General features: G+C 37.1%; 1 protein-coding gene across 2 annotated transcripts; it reads right to left on the bottom strand.

The window, feature by feature from the left end:
- Positions 1–43: 43 nt before the first annotated feature.
- On the bottom strand, positions 44–20,272 carry PCID2 (PCI domain containing 2). Of its 2 annotated transcripts, none has more exons than XM_067466850.1 (15): positions 20,071–20,272; positions 15,599–15,662; positions 13,749–13,838; positions 12,872–12,945; positions 11,031–11,096; positions 10,193–10,234; positions 9,160–9,214; positions 7,928–8,031; positions 6,505–6,580; positions 6,267–6,408; positions 5,504–5,604; positions 4,704–4,777; positions 3,907–4,032; positions 2,434–2,557; positions 44–584 (listed from the first exon to the last, which is right to left on the bottom strand). In XM_067466850.1, the coding sequence occupies exons 2-15, from the start codon at positions 15,632–15,634 to the stop codon at positions 495–497; spliced, it is 1,200 nt and encodes a 399-aa protein (XP_067322951.1). In that variant the 5' UTR covers positions 15,635–15,662; positions 20,071–20,272; the 3' UTR covers positions 44–494. The 2 variants fall into 2 exon arrangements, with proteins under 2 accessions (XP_067322951.1, XP_067322952.1); XM_067466851.1 differs by having other exon boundaries at positions 20,093–20,272.
- Between the last annotated feature and the right edge of the window lie 22 nt (positions 20,273–20,294).

The raw sequence follows: 20,294 nt of genomic DNA, 5'->3' as shown, positions 1-20,294 counted from the left end.
GAACAGTTTCTATTCCTCACAAAATCTTTCATTTTAACACACATACTAAAATTATCTTTTATTGGGATAAAAAAATAGTTGAAACTTATAATTGTGACAGTTTCTTTTATGAACAGAACTCGATAGAAGGATATCAGCAAAAAGTGCAACTTAAATAGTGTGTTTTCTTTAAAAAATGTAGCTTGCTGAAAGGAGTCATAAATTTGGATCCACAATCTATGTTCCATCAATGACAAGGCTTCTTATATCCACAGAAGACCTTGAATAGGGGAAGCTCCTTTGCTGGGAGAGTGCAGAATAGTATATAAGATTATTTTCACTCCTCCATACATCTGGGGAGGGTATCGCGAAGGATCTGTATTGTCACACTCAAAAAAACTCCTTGTGATGACACCTCTGCATTCAGATTAGTTCTGTGATTCTTTTGTAAAGAAACATGTTCCCAAAGTACTCCATATTAATAGTAGTACATCTCCATTTTGGTCATTACAGATTCAACAGACAGTAGAAAGTGGTGGGAATGGGTTTTGCTTGCTGACAACAAGTTTCTGATGCTGGTGGGAAATATAGCCTTTAATGTGACCCTAACACAGAAAGAAAACACACAAATTGAAGTGTCATAAATCTAAGATCATGAACACAAAATTTCAAGCATCACATGCACATTCAGCTATGTTTGAGGCTTTCTATAAGAATAAATAAGATCACTAAATGTATAAAATAAATAATATGCATATACTTATGATCTTGTGTGGGATTCTCTAAATATCGGTTGCATAGGCAGAGAGGGTGAGGCACATATGGAGAGGGGACTAATGTGTCTGCTGGTAGATAATGCTAAAAAATTTAAAACATTGATCCTAGGCCCCTTCCACACAACTGAATAAAATCCACATTTTCTGCTCTGAACTGAAATATATGGCAGTATACACTCAGATAATCCAGTTCAAAGCAGATATGGTGGGATTTTCTGTCTTGATATTCTGGGCTATATGGCTGTGTGGAAGGACCTCTACAAGCAAAGAAGCCAATGTGAGATACGTTTAAAGGGTAACAGGCATCATTTTGAATCAGCACTATGGTACCAAAAGAAAAAAAACTGTTAAGGAAATACTGAAGAGATTACACGTGTCAAATTATAATGAAACTGTTATTGGATACATTCTTGAGAAGAGATATAATGGGTCTGAGGAATTATAATTTAGATCTCACTTTTTCTCTATAAAAAGGTGACTCAAAGTGGCTCACAATAAATATAATACAATTAAAACCTAAAAATATACAAACATGAAAATAGAATTTAACATGAACAGCATTAAAAATAAAGTTTAAACTGATTGAAAGCCTATTCATAGCTAAAAACACAGCATCCCTTGACTTGATCTTAAAAACCTTCTTCTTTAAAAGTCTGCCTGGATAAAATAATATTAATATTATTAATTTTATTCATACCCCGCCTTTCTGTGAGGACTCAAGGCGGCTAAAAATCTCACACTAGAAAACGTTTTAAAAGTGAAATACAAAATTTAAAAAGCAATTAAATAGCAACAGTGTGGTAAAACAGAATTAAAATACAATACATACACTTAAAATGGCCTTTAGAACTCAAAGCCCCTTCCGGCTTAGCCAAAAGGATAGCAGGGAGAGAAGGGCCATTCATTAAAAACCAGCTTTTTGTAATGTGTAGTCCCTTTTCAATACTTTGAATGCTACTGGCTCTGTGACTGTTTCCATATCTGATATACTGTATATTTTATTTAGATATTTGGGACCACCCATATATGTGCTCTTTTAGTATTGAGTAAAATGGGAAATGTACACTGGCTGCGATCCTCCACAGTTTCACATACAGATTTTTAAACAGAGAATGGATGGCCATCTGTCTGGGTTGTTTTATTTGTGTGTTCCTGCATGGCTGGGGGTTGGAGTAGATGGCCCTTGTGATCTCTTCCAATTCTATGTGGAGCAGAGTGAATTGGCTGCTTTGGAGGGAGAAAAGGAATACTAACCTCTACACCAATCCCCTCAAAATAAAAATACACAGGTATAGAGTTAACTTACACATGTGCATGCCACTAATAGGATGACAGACATCATGTTACACAAAACCCCTGGCTTAAGAAGCATCCAGCTTCCATACTCTTCTCAAAACACAAGTGGCTATGATTTGTTACACATTAAATACTATTAACAGAATCTAGAATTAATGAACTTGATTCAAACCTGGTCATAAATCCACTGAAATCAATTATTCCGAGCTCAAGTTAATCATGAAGAAGCAACGTCCTGATTATTTCAGTGGGTCTATTCTAAGTACAAATTAAGGCTGGGTCCAATTTAATTATTCTGAAGTAGGCCTATTGCCCACGACAGTCCTTAATGTATTTCTGTTGTGTTTTCATCCATGCTACAGCAATGAAACCTGATGCTTACCATATATATGAGGTTGGCTAGAATACACTGGACTTCATCAATATCAACATCATCAACTTTCATGAATTTCAGGGCCACCAGAAAGGCATCTAGAGATAGCTGGTGAGTTTTGAGTAACAAATATCTGAAAAGAGAGTTGAAGTATACATCAGGTTTGTACTTCTCTTGTCTTTCACAAAACCATACTGGCACTCAGGGAACAGGGGAATTCTGGACAGGAGTTGGTCGGGGCCAACTGGCACCTCCTGGCAGAGAATCCCCCCCAGGCAGCAACCAGCTGGTCTTTGAAGCTGCAGAGGCACTGAATGCTAGTTGGGTGGCTGGTTGCAGCATTCACGCTTGCCTCATGCAGACAAGAGTTCTTTCTCCCACCTTAGACATTCCACGGACATATAAATCTCACTTGCCTAGTTCCCAACAGACCTCACAACCTCTGAGGATGCCTGCCATAGATGTGGGCAAAACATCATGCTTCTGGAACATGGCCATACAGCCTGGAAAACTCACAGGAACCCACTATTGTAGCTTTCAAAAGTGACTTATGAAACAAAACTTCAACCTACAGTTAAATATTATTTATTCAACACTCGAAATTCTAATAAAATCTGATTAACTAACTATAATTAATGTTTCTCTTTCCTGTATTCCTAACTTTTATAAACTCCCTCTCTTTGTCATATGCACCAGCTTCTTTTTAAAAATCTCTTTAAATATTCAGCAAACCACTGTTCAATTTTCTCACCTCCTCCCAAAAGATCCTTACATTATTAAATATGCTATATCTCAAATACATAACCATATTTGAGTTTATTTTCTCTAGTACACCCATAACATCACAGTGACTCATTACAATGTGGACAACCTACCCTCACTATTGACCAAGCTAGCAAGCATTAAGGCTTTCACAACATCAGGAAGGCCACAAGGCTTTGCTGTGTTGACTTCTCAAACTATCTGAAGTGGAAGAACAGCATTTCTTTTCTAGTTTCCCAGAGACTGGCAGTAAATTTATGCTCATCTCGTACAAATGTTTCTTTCTTTTCTGGAAACATTGCTTTCAGTAGCAATGGCTTACATCACCAACAACTCAATATCATATCATATTAATCCAGTAATAAATTGGAAATGAAATCACGTTTACAAAATATTCAGCAATTAAAGCACTGCTACTACAATCTGAACTCACGTATTAAACTTATTGAGAGGAAAACAACAGTACCTTCTAATTAGGGGCATAATGATTTAATGCTTAAAGGTAAAAGGAACCAATGGTAATCTAAAGATAGGAAAATACATGATGCTATTTGTTCAGACCCCAAAAGTCTGTATTCTCAATGTTTCTGAAGGTCTTTACGGGAAAAACAAAAAAATGAACAAACATAATTTCAAATAAAAATGCTTTCTTTTAATGAAATCAAAACTAAAAAAGACTGAAATTTTAAACAGAAAGAATTATACTCTGCTAGTGCTTACACTTTCTTGAAGAGATTCCTGTAGGTGATTATTTTCAACTTCTCAAGGATAAGGAAGATCCCACAACGTATAAAGAATGTCTCATGTTTCGCCAGAGCGTCATTCAACAGAAGAAGGTTCCCTTCACTAAGGGAGTTAAAATTAGTCCTTTTAAAAAGCAAGTTTCAAGTAAAATACATACCAGATATGAAACATGGGAACAAGAGTGTACTGAGCCTGTGATCTTTCTGGATTTTCATTGAAGAAATAACAGTAAGTCAGTAAATAATGTTGATATACACAAAACTTCCTCTGCAATCTAAAGTTAGATAAGTGAACAAAGGAGATGATTCTTTGGGCTTCAGAGCTCAGCACTGTATCAGGCGTTGACCTGGTTTTCATAACAGCTTTTTTCCCTTTCTCTCGTCCCTACATCTCCCCTTTGGAGCAGTGACAATGCTGGCTCTGAATGCTTTCTCAAGAAATATTTTGAGGGCACATGGGGATTGTAGTGGGGATGGAGTCTGCTAGCTATGGCCTGTCTGAAGATACATTTTATCTAGTTAGATTAGCCAGAACCATGTCCAACTTTGTTCATCTCACACTGTTGACCCCAGAAAAAGAATATTGCTTAATTATTAGATGTATCCCTAGACAACATCCAAGGAAATCCTGCTCTCTTGGGATCCATACAAATGCTTCCTAGTGCTACTCAGCAATTAATTTAGATACTCTATAAAATATATACAACTTAATGTTTTACTAAAGGCAGCCCCTCCCTACAAGACTACAAGCATTCCTTTAATAAAGCAACCTACCTCACAGCCTTTGTGACTTCTGCAAACTGCATGAGGTCATATTTTTTTAAAAGTTGTATCATTGGCATGTGGCCCTGAAATCCAAACACAATTTGAAACTGAGTGACATTATTAAATAGATAAGCAACTAATCATACTAGAAATATATTATTGGTATAACTTAGGGTATCTAAGGGTATCTACTGTATTCCCTTGATTCTAAGATGTACATTTTCCCCCCATATGAACATTTTTAAATGGGGTGCATCTTAAGATTTTCAGGTGCTTTTTTATATATACAAATAAAGCTTTTTTCCTGTTAGTGAGCACTGAAATTAATGTGCATCTTACAATGAGTGGTGTCTTAGAATCTATGAAATACGGTAATGTGCTAGCCCTCAATGTAAACCGAAAGAGAAGACAAGGTAAGTGCAGACCTTTACCCCTTATGACAGGAAACTACAGGACCTTGAAATTTCCAACTAGTAGTCAAGCTGGCTGGGGGATTCTAGGAGCTCTAGTAATAAAAGCAACATTTTGAAGCACTTGTTGTTAACAGAAAATCCAATTATGCAAAGCTCAAGTTTCATAACTGATTTTATGCTTTTAGAGTTTATATGGAATTACAAATGGAGAAAAGTTATCAAGCACATGGCAGGGCACAAATCATAGCTGGTGGGGTGCATTCAGCTTCCTGGGTCACATGTTGCACAGACATCTCATGAACTGTACTAATCCTGGATGCCTGGAAGCTTTAGCCTCAACCTCTGAAAATGCCACAGCATGACACAATAATTCCGATGTGCTGAAATGTCACTTACCAGTAACATTTTTACTGGTAGCAAATAAATCAGGATCATCCTTTTATTTTTCTGGCTGGAGCGGTGGCAGTGCTCAAAGGCAAAAGATAGATACTCTTCAGCTGCAATCAGAGAAAAAGATTTAGCACAATAGCACATAAGAGATGCCACCAGCAAATATGTATAGTTTTATTTAGAACATTTATATGCTGCCCTTCTCACCCTGAAGGGGAATCAGGGAGGCTTACAATATATATATATACATACAATATATTGTATTATCAGCATAGTACAATATCAGTATTATATATTACTATATTGTACTATATCATTATATTGTAATATTATTAGTAATATTACATGTAATTTAAAATGTAGAATTATAATATTGAATTATTATTATTATTATTATTATTAGTTGAATAAAGTCAAAGCATCATTTTGGATTTTTTTCCTTCATATGTAATACTTAGTTAAGTTTTCCTGCTGAAATAATCATCTGCTGCCCATTTTCTTTTTTTTTTAACTGCCATTTCACAAAAAGCACTAAAACATAATTTTACATCTCTGACCGGGAAGAACTAAGTTTTTGATATAAATTTGCGAAACGAACATTTTGAAAAGGTTCTGAAAACCATGACTAAAAGAATAACTTGAATCCATACACAATAGTTCAGTGGGAGTAATCAATGCAACACTGATAATGCTCCATACAACAGATGCACAAACAGAAAATGTGCACCAAAAAGATAACCCATGGGGGAAAAAAGGTTAGAAAAAGTACCTTGTTTAAAATCACTATCAAACATGGCTTTCCGTCCAACATAATATCTATAGGTAACTCTCTGTGCCATGCTGTATTCATCTTTAAGATTAGAGCTATCAATTGCTCTTATCAGTGGTTTGCAGAGGTGAAGCTTGTTGATCTGGAAACAACAGTGATGTTAACAAAGGAGGACTATACACAACATTGGACTAGATTTAGAAATATGGATAATCTGGACAAAGATAATGTTGCGTACCTTAAAATAAATTTTAAAAAGTTGATTCACCAAGAACAACATGCCCCACTTTTTGGAGTCTTCAATGCCAGCTCGACTGTAACAATAATTAGAAACAGAATTAAATTAGAAATCATAATAACAAAGCATTAACGTATTTCTATGAATTAAAATTCTACAAGATTAGGATTTCACAGTTCCTAGTTCCACAGCACAATTGTTAAGGAAACTTCAGTCCAAAATACTTGAAGGTCAAAGGATTATCCTTTTCATAAACTTTTAATGTTTGGGGGAAATAGGTATTCAAGAGAATGAAGTAACAGCAAGTCATGACAATTTCTCAACAAGTTAACAATACTTAATAGAATACTACAGACTTTGGATAAATAACTATTTTTTTCTGATCTGAAAAAATACTGTGTGTCCTTGGATCAGCAGAAGATAAAATGAGTTTGAGAGGCAGGGAAGAGTTGTGCACCAACCTTCCCCAACCTGGAGCCCTTCAGACATTTTAGACTTCTATGAACCAGCAAGGGTTTTTAGATCTTCCAAAGAAGCCCTCCTCTAGGTCCCACCTCCATCTCAAGCACAGCTGGTGGAGACGAGGGGAGAGGACCTTCTTGGTGGTGGCCCCCCGGCATTGGAATGTCCTCCCTAGAGAAATTCGGCTAGCCTTCACTCTCCAATATTTTCAGACAAACTTGAAAACATGTCTCTTCAAACAGGCCTTTGGCAATGATTAGAACTCCAATGTTAAAACTTGAGGATCTAGGGACTCCTCTCACTCTGGCACTTTAAGAGACTGATATCGAATACAGCCAATTTTATATCCACAGCCACTGCTGCGTTTTACTGAATCTTTTAAATCAGTAGGGGTTTTATATTAAGTTTTATGTATATTTGTTTTCATATATTTACACTGTGATTGTTTTATATGTTCATATATTTATTGTATTTTGTTGCACTTCCAAATGCGTTTGTAAACCACCTCAAGTCCCTTTTGAGAGATGGTGATGGGATATAAAAGCATTATTATTATTATTATTATTATTATTATTATTATTATTACTACTACTACTACTACTACAGCTACAACTAGTAACTCCACTATGGCCAATCATCAGTTATTATGGAAGCTGTAATCCAAAAGAATTGGATGATAATAAATGTGAGAAATGTTTTCCATTTGTTTTAAATTAAACAAATGAAAGAGTGAGGAAAACATCCTCACAATAAAAAAATTGTACCTCTGAATGGTTAATAATGTGCCAAAAGAGGAAGAACTCCCCCCACTATTTATTTTAGAAGGTATAAGCAACTTCACAATTCTTTTCTATTAACACGTGGCTTGTATACTGAAATTATGTCATATTTTACAAAACCAGGAAAATAATCTTAGTAGACTTGGGATTTATTTTTGGATCCAGAGATGAGCATTACTTACGTATCACTGGCACATACACGAAAACAGCTCATCAGGAGTTCTGCAGCTTTTTCCAACATGTCCCCAATTTTGCCTTTGCCTTTCTTTGCTAGCTGTTGGTCTGCCTGCCATGGTACACAAGAAAACAATGGCTTGTAAAACAATGCAATCCTGACTCAAAGGTCCACTGCCTGTAGATTTTGAACCAATGCTCTTTTGCTGGCAGAAATGCCTTGCTGTAACCAGAAGATCTTTATGAAGAGTCAAAAATGGAGGAAGAAGGGGGCCAAGTGAAAGAGGACATGATGAATTTATGTCGGATCCTTAACTCTTAGAGATCAGAGCTGTAGTTACAAGATAAGGGAGAACAGTTTAATCTCTTTATCACATCCCTAGAGGTTTGGGTGCAGCATAGTTTAGTTGCCCAAGGATTGGCTCCGTTGGTTCTTGGTCATCTTTGCGAGTTAAGAGTAGAACAATTGCTGCTTGGGACAAGCTTGCCCTGTCAGGAACAGCTAATTGAACTGAGGCTAGAACACATTGCCAATAGAAGGACCATAGTTCTGAAAAGTTTGTCAGCTCAGCATAGATTGTTTGAACTCTCTCTCACTACTAATATGTTCTTAAATCACAGAGTCCTTTAAAAATTATTTGCAGGACCTCAATATGTTCTTATAAATACAATAATTATTGTACTCCTAGTTCCTTAAAAAAGTAAATAATAAAAAAGTAAAACTTTGGAGGGTGCATCTACATAGTAGAATTAATGCAGTTTGACAAGCCTCAATCCTATGCTTTCTCTGGCAAGGAGTGCTGGTGTCTCATCAAGCTATTAAACTCATGATTCCATAATATTAAGCCATACCACTTAAAGTGGTGTCACTGTATTAATTCTATAGTGGAGATGCTCCCAAGGTTATCATAAACCAGGAAGAATGTGCTTTGGCCTTCTCAAACCCCACAATTCTGAGTAAACGTATCCCAAAGTTTCAACAACAAACAAGTCTCATAATGTAACAAAACTTGAACTGATGATTCTTTTCAGGAATTTTGCCTATTCTTTTCTTCCTGGATGACTTTGCATTTTCTTTTCAGGCATCTCATTAACCAATCTAAAGAAGATATAGTCGTGGCTGCTTTCAGCCAGCTCTCATTGGACAATGTAGGCCCATCAACTGTTTATGTGTGTGCAAATATGTCCAGGCATCCTTCACCCACAGTATTCTCCTTGTCACCTAGCAATTATAACTTACGCTATTGGCAAAAATCCGAAGATCAAGTGCTACAGCATACATAATAGGCAAAGCCCTGGAAAACAAATTAAATATTGTTAATGTGCAAATAATGGATTCCTGATATAAACATACTACTTTAAGGTGGTAAGGAATCTGCAGCCTCTAGATATTTTTGATTACAAAACCTATTAACTCAATCCAGAATGGCTCACTGTAAGAGACGGAGGTCTAAAACATCTGAAGGACCAAAGGTTTATTATTCCTTATATAATAAATAATTAATAATATACCGCAAGCATGGCAAGAAACACAAACATATTCATCTTTATATCAAGAGACAACTTCTTGCCTTTGAGAGCCATTTATCTTGGTGCACTGAAAACACTTAGGGATCTAGAAAAAGCTCATGCTTCCCAAGTGCTGAGGTACTCAAAAGGCACATGACTGGCACTCCGTATTCTAGTCTGGGCTATAGTTAGTCTCTCTTTTTGAGTTGCCATAGGGCTGTATAAAAGATCTTGACAAGCAGATCACATTTTCAGTGTCAAACACTGAAACACTTGAACTGAGCTTGCAATTGGAGTTCACAATACCTTTCTTTACTGAACTCCATGCCATCTATGTATTTATTTATCTATCAAAGAAGCTGCTTCTTGTTTAAATTCCTGTTCAAAATAGAATACAACCCCTCAGGCCGCTATAGATACATTTATTGTTTCTCAGCCTTCTTGGGTACCTCTTTCTGAGTATTGTTTATAAAGAACGAAGAGAGACAGAATCAAGTCCCTTTTTTCTCTTTAGCTTTTATTTCTTCCAGATGGGCAGTAAGCAACCACTGCCTTTATATATTTAGGGTTTTTTTTTTTTGCCCTGAGCACAATTTTAGATAAAATACCTAGAAACATCACTTTATGTAATGATGTTTTGATATCAAGAGAACCAACATTATTTACTTAGAGGCAAAGCATGCTTTTGTGTTAAGAGGTAACATATGTTAAGGTACAAAATATTCCTTTTTCCAACCATATAATTATGTTAATCAGACACTTACCAATTTTCTTCTTTGTGTGCTTGAAAAGCTCTCAGGAAAGATGTGTAAAGTTTAGGGAAATGTAATACAATGTGATTTCTAGTGATACAAGTGATTCAATATCATAGCAGTGTACTGTGAAACCAAAGATCAACAATAATGCCAAGAAGCAACCTCATGAATATTGTAATTGTTCACAACATGGAAGCTAGAAGTCATGTTCTAGAAGTAGCTGCAGTTTCCACACCAACTTGGGATGGTGAAAGGTACTTCATGCAGAAAATGCCACTTGCATTAAACAGCAACACACTTCTCAAAAGGGGAATGTCATTTAATCTAGGAGTGGAGAATTGTGTTGGGTTGCCCCAGTTGATGGATTGGATTACATCTTGGAAAGTGGGATCTCTTTAGCTATGTTGCGACTCCCCTCCAGCCACAAGAGACGGGTAATAATAATAATAATAATAATAATAATAATAATAATAATATTTTTACAGTGTAGAAATAATTTTCCAAACATTTCATGTTAGTGACACCCTTTTTAGGCATGCATAATTTCATGGCACAGTAATTCAGTTTTACTAGCAAACAAGAAGTTAAAACTACCCCTTATAAGAGATATTGATACATACATAAATTATAATAACAAATTATATGGGGACACAACGTATCTCATGAAAACATTTCATTCATATTTTTTTTAAATGCATGATTTGTAAGATAATAACATACATTTCCAAGACTTTTGGCATCTATGAGTATGTTCACGTGACACACGTACATAGTGCAGTCAACACTCTAAGATGTTATGACAGAGTTTGGAAATCTCTGCTTGAATGAAATCCAGATAAAAGGATATTGTACTATAACAGTCTGGCATTTGTATGCTTCTACAAAATCATGGTTGGCAACTGCAAACGTGCATCTATCAAGAGAAGAGAGAAAAATAGTAAAAGTCATTAAATGATGCCTAGTATACACAGAATCAGGCTACACCTTATACAGAATATAGTAAGATACTAAATTCTTTCATTTTTCCTGGTTTAACAATCAGTATAACTTATGTCTACCATTGTTTTTATGGTCGATTTCTTGCTTTACCATGAATCTTTGAAAATGTGCCACACATGTTGTTGTAAGCTTTCTGATTGAACAGAATGTTCAGAAAGCTGCTTAGAATGCATTTACTTTTGATTCTACCATTACTTCATTATGAGTCTACAGCTTTCATAGAAGGAAAAACTTGTTGTAAATATCAATCATATTTGTTCACTATATAAGTTGAACATCCTTTTTCCTGAAATGGTAGAGGCCAAAAGTATTTGGGATTTTTCTGAACTTTGGAATACAGGCAGTCCCTGAGTTATAAACATCTGACTTACAAACAACTCATAGTTAAGTACAGAGGTGAGACAATAGAAAGCGACAGAAATCTACTCCTTGAAAGGGAAATTCACTCCTGAAAGAGTTATCACGGGAAAAAGATGTCTCAGTTGAAGCTTTCTCACCAATCCTCATTTCTGCAAGCCATTTTTTCAAAATCCAGCAATCACAGGGACAGAAAGTGAGGTGAAACCTTCTGAACTGGGGCAGAGAAAATAAAACAAATACTATACCCCTCCCTATACTATCCAAAGCTTATATCTATATATATTGGCTGTAGTTACACTTTAAAAATATACCTGTTTTGACTTACATACAAATTCAACTTAAGAACAAACCTATAGAACCTATCTTGTTTGTAACTTTGGGACTGCCTGCACCTGTATTTTCACATATGCTAATAATGAGATATCTTGGAGATGGGATCCAAGTCTAAACAAGAAATCATAGAATCATAGAGTTGGAAGAGACCTTGTGGGCCATCCAGTCCAACCCCCTGCCAAGAAGCAGGAATATTGTATTCAAAGCACCCCCGACAGATGGCCATCCAGCTTCTGTTTAAAAGACTCCGAAGAAGGAGCCTCCACCACACTCCGGGGCAGGGAGTTCCACTGCTGAACAGCTCTCACAGTCAGGAAGGTCTTCTTAATATTCAGATGGAATCTCCTTTCTTGTAGTTTGTATTTTGCGTACACCTTATGCACATATCCTGAAGATTATTTTATACAACATTTTAAATAATTTTCTGCATGAAACAAAGTTTGTGTGCATCAAACCACCAAAATATTATTATCTCAGCCACACATGTGAACAATTTCAGGTAAGGAATGCTCAAGTAAAATGCAGCTATTGAAAATAAATGGCTAATTTATTCCAGAGATGTAAGTCATGTTTTTATGCACAGGAATATTTAAAGTTAAAGTTGTAAGTGCAATGACCCAGGACTGTTTAAGGACAATGGCTATGTGTTGTGTGGTATGCAATGCTATTTTATGTGATGTGTTTAATTATGTTTAATGTTTTATCAGGGGAGGGTCAATTTTGATGTTTTATACTGTTTTTATCGATGGCATTTAATTGTTGCCTGAATCCCCTTCAGGGTTGAGAAGGGTGGTATACAAATACCACAAATAAATGAATAAATAAATGAATGAATAAATAAAGATGTTTTAATTCCAAGCAAATTCTTTTTTATGTTCTGGAGGAAGTGCCTTGCTATGCTCAAATGGGGTTACTCCATGGTAAATATACTTCTGCTATAGACGGCTGCTTGGATTAATGAGAATTCAAGCTGTTTCCCCTCACCATGATTGTTACCTTAAGTGGGCAGCAAACATTTCATCATAGGGTACTTCGAGCACTTGTTGGCACTTTTCTTCTGGAGATGAAAGCTAATAATAAAATAAATACAATAAAAAAGAACACCTTGTTAGACATAAATGAATATGAAGAACAGTCAGACTGAGAGGAAGGTAATTGGCTCTAGGTTTATGGCCATTTGGCTCAAGTTGGAGACAGTTCTTCACTTGTAAACAGGACAGCATTGTCTTACACAACAAACACAGTATTAATACACCTTTTAAAAATTAAGCTTTTCTAAAAACCTTCCAAGAGATGGTGTGCACGTGAATGATTATGTTCAGATCCATGAGAGCAAGCTTACCATTTTAAATCCCAAGGAGAAATTATCCATAAAGGTTATAAAATGGCCTATAAATGGAAATCTTCAAAAGACCCTGTTCAAAAGCAAAGAAAATGACAGAATCCCCACCAGGGGCACCATGCAATCTGTAACAGACTCCTTAGAAAGGGCACTATGTAGCCTTGGTAACAAACGTAATACAATACATCAATTTTCATTAAAAATAGCATGGTCCAGGACTGACTATTCCAGGACTTTATATATATTTGCTCAGTGTTTATCAATGAGAGATTACATTTTGAAACCAGAAACAGAAAAAGTCAGTAATTATTAAACATTTACTATACTAGTAAATGTTTAATAATTACATATAAAGTACTTTGTATTCTACCGTGCTGCGGAAGACTTCAGTCTACCACACAGCCACACAGCTGGGCTAAATCAACTGTGAATGCAGTTCCAATTCTATCTACATATGTCTATTCAAAGGCTGTCTGTCAACAATATTAATTTTCAGGTAGTTGTGTATAGATTATATCCTCCATCACTTACCTGAAGCCTAGGATTTGCAACATGAGGATGTTTAAATGATACCAATTCTGCACAAAATAATCCATCTTTGCTGTCAATAGATTCTAATACCTGGAAAATGGGGTGGGGGGGGGGGAGACATAAATATTGTGTTACAAATGTAATAACACTAACATTATCACTAAAGCAATAGGAAATTATCTTTGATTACTTGTACTTTTATACCGAGGTGAGAATGTGGTATTCTCCCATGAGGCAGCACTGTGACTTCAGTACTAGTCTTCTCAAGCTTAACAAAAGGAGGGAGGACTGTGGTCAATGAAATATGTCAGTGAGGGAATAATGCTAAGTATTTAATTCTATTTCTATGTTTTTGGTTTTAAATTGCACATTTTAATTTTATTTTGTAACATTGTTAGCTGCTTTGAGTCTATTTTAAGAGAGAGAAAATATATAAACAACAAGTACAGAAATAAGTATTTAAAGTAATTTTTCACCCAATCTGTTTCTTGCTAATGAAATATAAATCATAAGAATTTAGAATATATTAATTATCAATACTTCTCCTTAAAAAAATCAGGATCCAAAGAGTTGTACTTTTGCAAAGATCTATGGATGTCAAGAACAACTATCTAGTGAGATAGAGCGATATTATTCTACACTGAAGACAGAGGGACATTAGCTAAAGGGCAGTAGTTGATTTAAGACTAAGCAGTGAGTTTGCGGCTGAGTTGAAACTAAAATGTAGCTACTAGTTGCATAATTTACTTAACTGCTACTTGATACCAGCACTCCCTCTTATTCTCTCTCTCTCTCTCTCAAAAAAGGCATAGTAAATAATGAATAACATATTCTTGACTAAGTGAGAGAGAAAATAAGTTGCCCCAAATGTAACTGCCAGGATTAAATGGTTTCAGAAATATGAGAATTACTTATATTAGTTTTTTAAAAACTATTCAGAAACTTTATTTCTGTAAATTTTCTCTAATGTGCTGCAGCCTCAGTGAAAATTAGCAAATAAAATGTTTTTAATAGGACTAATATTTATTTATTTGCCGTATTTCTATCCCTCCCTTCTCAAGGGGACTCAGAGCAGCGCATAGAGTCACAATTCGATGTCATACATTACACACAATACATATCCAGCAAATAAAAACATATACATTAAAACATCCGCTAAAAACATATCAACATTAAAATAATTAAAATCACATAATCCAATATCATAGCCCAGGCCGTTCCAGTTATCATTGCACAATTCCATGTTCACATAGTGCACTAATCAATTATCCAAACACTTGGTCCCACATGCAAGTTTTCAGTTTTTTCCTAAAGTCTGGACGGAAGAGGTTAATCTGATGTCGCTTGGGACGGAATTCCACAGCTGAGGGGCCACCACTGAGAAGGCCCTGTGAAGGAGGTGGGACCGAGAGCAGGGCCTCCCCAGAAAATCTTAAACTCCAAGATGGTTCATAGAGGGAGATATGTTTAGACAAGTAAGCTGGGCCAGAACTGTTTAGGGCTTTATAGGCTAAATCAAAATTTTTGAATTGTGCTCAGTAGCAGACTGGAAGCCAGTGGAGTTGGCGTAACATGGGGGTTGTATGATCCCTGTACCCCACTCCAGTGAGCAATCTAGCTGCTGCCTGTTGGACCACTTGAAGCTTCCAAACAGTCTTCAAAGGCAACCCAATAGAGCATGTTGCAGTAGTCTAAATATTACATGTTCCCGTTGTTTCAGTGTATCTCCTACAAAGCACTGTTTGTTTCTGAAGATCTGTTGTACAACTAGTGAGATGAGAGGTTTTTGGGACAAAAGATATTGTAACAGTTAAACCACATCCAATGAAAAACGGTTAAAATATGCTTACCTGCTGCAAGTATTGGTTTATGCTGATGTGCGCCATTAGATCAAAAGTGAACACACACTTTTTACTGAAAAGATAACAAAAATACAAGTATCGGTCACTATAACAATAAAAAAATACTTGTTACTATAGTAGGCTGCCCAAGATTGGGAGCGGGGGAGAAAAAAGGGGCTGGGTGAGGGCTACAAATACTTTTGTAAAAAAGAATGACTTTGACTAAGCCAGGCCTTGTTAACAGATGAAGATGTATACTTACATTACTATTAATATCATCCTAATCATTATTATGTTACTGGAGGTCAGCTGTTACCACCAGTACGGTAGATTTTAAGGAGGAAGGAGTGTCAAACCCTTGCAGTGAGCATCTTCCCATCTGGAAACATATGTCCTCATTGTGAAAGGCCATGTGGATCCACTGCCAGGACTACCTCTGGAAGATGATCGCCCATGAATTATTATTAGGTTTCTACTTTTGATTTTTGCTACTTTCTCAAAAAAGATGTTTATGCTGAAAGTGCAGAATAAAAATTATGTGAATTTATTATGGACACGGCCAATCTTGAAAGTGTATGTATGTGGCATGTCTTCTTTTCACAACTTCAGAGTTCCTGTATCTGTATGAGCAAACCTTTGTAAAATGCAGTTCTGAAAAACATATGGCTCTCCACGTGTTGACAGCTCCCATATTTTTGATAATTGGTTATATGGGCAGGCCTGATGGGAACTGGAGCCTAGCTACTTCTGAAGCACTCAGGTATGGTGCCAAACATTCAGCCTGGATGGGAAACGACAGGGTTCCCATCCAGGCTGAATGTTTGCCACCTTACCTGAGTGCTTCCTTTGGACTACACACATAAAGAAATCTGAGTGTATGCCACTGACAGCACCAGCTACAAGTCAGCATGAACTACAACCCTAATAGCACTGTAAACATTTGTTCAATGTTCTCACTAATTAGGGTCTGGAAAGTCTTGTTATAACAACAGTAGAAAGCTCCTGTTGCCCGCTGCCTACCAAAACCGAGAAGCCCAAGTAAGTTATAATCAAATCAAACCTTGAGAAAGCAGCATTAAAACATTCATAGGAGAATACTCTGGAGAGGCAATCATCATCATCATCATCATCATCATCTTTATTTATATCCTGTTACCATCTCCCCAGGGGACTCGGTATGGCTTACATGAGGCCGAGCCCAGAATACAACAATACAAGCAATAACAACAATACAAGCAATTTAAAAACAAACAAGACAATAAAACAATAACATAAGCATTAACAATAGGACAACACACTTTAAAATCTATGGGTAGGCCAAATGTAATTAAAATTTAAAAATAATGCTGGACATGGGCGAAAAAGTGATGGAGTGTTTGTGGAAACATACAGGTAGACCTAAAACAATATAAAGTGTTTTGGAGGACAAAGTGCTATGGGGTCATTATTTTGGGAAGGCACACTGGAACAACCACGTCTTCAAGCTCCTCCTAAAGAGTGCGAGAGTTGGGGCATGCCTGATGTCCTTAGGAAGTGAGTTCCAGAGTCGAGGGGCCACCATCGAAAAGGCCCTCTCTCTCGTCCCCACCAATCGTGCTTGCGATGCAGGTGGGAGCGCGAGCAGGGCCTCTCCAGATGATGGCCTTTATCAGCACCCATCTGACCGATGATTCTAGGAATCAATGTCTGGCTCAGTATCTTAGGACACACTGCTTTAGACCTCCCAGATGGAAATGCAAATACACCAGCATCCCCTTGTAATCAATATCTAGCAGATATGTTTCTATGGTCATATCAGAAACAAATCAACCTGTGCATTATAGATCATAGCAAAATCTTTGATAATGGAAAAATATGGATCACCTAAATGAAATGGGTATGCTACAACATTTGACTGTCCTGTACTCAGGGCAAGAGACTACTGGTAGAACAGAATATGAGAAAATGAATGAATTCCAATCAGAAAAGTGTCAGATCATCACCTTTTCTGTTTGACTTGTACATTGAACATATCAGAGCAGGGTTAGATTCAGAGGAAGGATCTGGAGGAAAGAACACCAGTAGTTTCAGATGTGCAGGTGAACCATACTATTAGCAAAAATGCACAAAGATTTGAGGGTTGGACTGGATGGCCCATGAGGTCTCTTCCAACTCTGGGCCCTTCCACACAGCTCTATATCCCAGAATACAAGGCGGAAAATCCAACAATATCTGCCTTAAACTGGGTTATCTGAGTCCACACTCAGATAATGTGGGATTTTCTTACTTGATATTCTGGGATATAGGACTGTGTGGAAGGGCCTTTTATGACTCTAATTACTGAAGAAAGTAAAAGAAGAAAGTGTAAAGGCAGATTTACAGCTGAATATCAAGGCCCCTTCCACATGGCTGTATAAAATCCCACATTATCTGCTTTGAACTGGGTTATATGGCACTGTTAATTCAGATAACCCAGTTCAAAGCAGGTATCATGGATTATTGCCTTGATATTCTGGGTTATATGGTTATGTGGAAGGTCCCCAAGAAAACAAAAATAAGGACAAGGGTGACTTGGGTTATCTGGGTTCACACTTAGAGCACTATTTCCAATTTTTAATTTTACATTTGGCCTTCCCACAGTTTTTAATTGTATGTTGTCTTATTGATAATGTTATATGTTTATTGTTTATGTTTTTATTTTACTTGCTTGTATTGTTGTGATTATTGCTTGTATTGTTGTGTTCGGGCTCGGCCTCATGTAAGCTGCACCAAGTCCCTTGGAGAGATGGTAGCGGGGTACAAATAAAGTGTTATTATTATTATTATTATTATTATTATTATTATTATAGATAATGTGTGATTTCCTGCCCTGATATTCTGGGGGCCCTTCCACACAGTACTATATCTCAGAATATCAAGGTAGAAAATCCTGTTCAAAGCAGATATTGTGGGAATTCTGCCTTGAGATTCTGGGATATAGGGATACGTGGCCACCCCCGTCTCAAGCATGGTTGGTGGGGATGAGAGAGGGGGTCTTCTCTGTAGTCCCCCCCCCTCTGCTGGAACTCCCTCCATAAAGAAATAAAAACAGCCCCCACTCTCCTCTCCTTTAAAAACTCATTTATGCACCTTAGGATACGGAGAGGAGGAAAACCTTTATATATATCCTTGCCTAGATATTGGACATCTACTTCAGCCTGTGGAAATTGTGTGTGATGGTTTATATTATATTTAGGTAAGTTCAGTTATGTATTATTTTTATTGAGTTCTATAAGTTTGAGATTGTTTTATTCACTGTTTTTGATTTGATTTATCATAGTTGGGTTTTTATTTATTTATTATTATTTATTTATTATTTGCACTTGTTAACCGCCACTCTCAGCCCGAAGGCGACTCGTGGCGGTGTACAGAACATAGAACATAAAGACAACAGTTACAGTAAATTCAGGGCCATAACACACATCTTACTAACACACAGCTAATTAAACTAAAAATCCGCTTCGTCTTGTTTGGGTCATAATCAATCTCGTAGTCATAGTCCATTCCGGTGGTCATTCCAAAGCATAGCACTTAGTTGAAGGCCTTTTCGAAGAGCCAGGTTTTCAGGCCCTTGCGGAAGGCCATGAGGGAAGGCGCCTGTCTAATTTCAGCAGGGAGGGAGTTCCACAGCTTTTTTTTTGTTTTTTTTTTTTGCATTGAATGTTTGCCAATTTGTTACTTTTGTTGGAAACAGCCCTGAGTCTGCTCGGGGAGATAGGGTGGGGTACAAATAAAGTATTATTATTATTATTATTATTATTATTATTATTATTCAGAATGGAGTCAAGACATCTGAAAAAGACTAGGCTCTGGAAAGGGCAATCATGAAGGAGACAAGATCCTGAAGTGTAACGATATATCATTGCACACTGAAGTCAGGATTGTCCATGCCATAGTATTTTCCATTTCTATGTATGATTGTGAAGAAATTGGAGAGAAAAAGAATGAAGTCATTTGAGATGTGCTGGAGAGGAGCTCTGTGGGTACCATGGATTAGTAAAACATTTAAATAAATGGGCCCCATTCCTAGAGCAAATAAAATATGAATAACACCCTAGAATAAATAAAACAAAGCTCTAGAAGTTAGGGAGTCTAAGCTGAGACTGTCATATTTTGAAAAGGCACGATTCGTTGGAAACCATGACATCCAAGAAAGCAGAGGATCGCATTGTTTGAAAGACAAGGGCCCCCTGCCACGACTAGTCCTTCCTGGCACTCTGCACATGCTCAATGCCATCTTTTTCAAAAGGCGCGAGTCAGACAGCAAAGGCACACAAATCTCAATGAACATTTGTTTAAAAAGGAAAGAAGTGTTCAGTCGTTTTAAAGGGCTTTGTGTCTCCAGCCTCTGGGGCCTGAAAAAGTCGAACGGAATGTCATGCTTCAGAAATAAGGAAAGAGCCCGCCGCCATGTTGTAAGAACGCGCATGCGCACAACACCTGCCCTCTACCCACACACTCACCGCCTTTATCCTCTTTGCCTACCCGTTAACCCGATTGCACAGGTGCGTCGCCACGAGGCCAGCCTCGGTCCATAAGAAGGTTCATCGAGAGATAAGCGGAACCTTTTTTTCTCTCTCTCTCAAAAGGGGACTTCCTTTCTGCTGACGGAAATCCCGCTCCTTCGCTGATTGGCTGCCAAGCCCCAAAAGCTCCGCCCACTCTCCTCGGCACGTGACGTGCCCGG

This window comes from Anolis sagrei, chromosome 3 (assembly GCF_037176765.1).
Source record: "Anolis sagrei isolate rAnoSag1 chromosome 3, rAnoSag1.mat, whole genome shotgun sequence".
NCBI classification, from domain to species: domain Eukaryota; kingdom Metazoa; phylum Chordata; class Lepidosauria; order Squamata; family Dactyloidae; genus Anolis; species Anolis sagrei.
Note: the sequence above shows the minus strand (reverse complement) of the source record. Positions and strands in the feature narration are given on the sequence as shown.

Excerpts from the sequence above, each read along its gene's own strand:
- PCID2 (XM_067466850.1), bottom strand. The coding sequence starts at position 15,634 with ATGGCGCACATCAGCATAAACCAATACTTGCAGCAG. Across the intron at positions 13,839-15,598 it reads TAAACCAATACTTGCAGCAG|GTATTAGAATCTATTGACAG; the intron begins GTAAGCATATTT and ends CCCATTTTCCAG. Across the intron at positions 2,558-3,906 it reads AGGAATCTCTTCAAGAAAGT|ATATTTGTTACTCAAAACTC; the intron begins GTAAGCACTAGC and ends CTCTCTTTTCAG.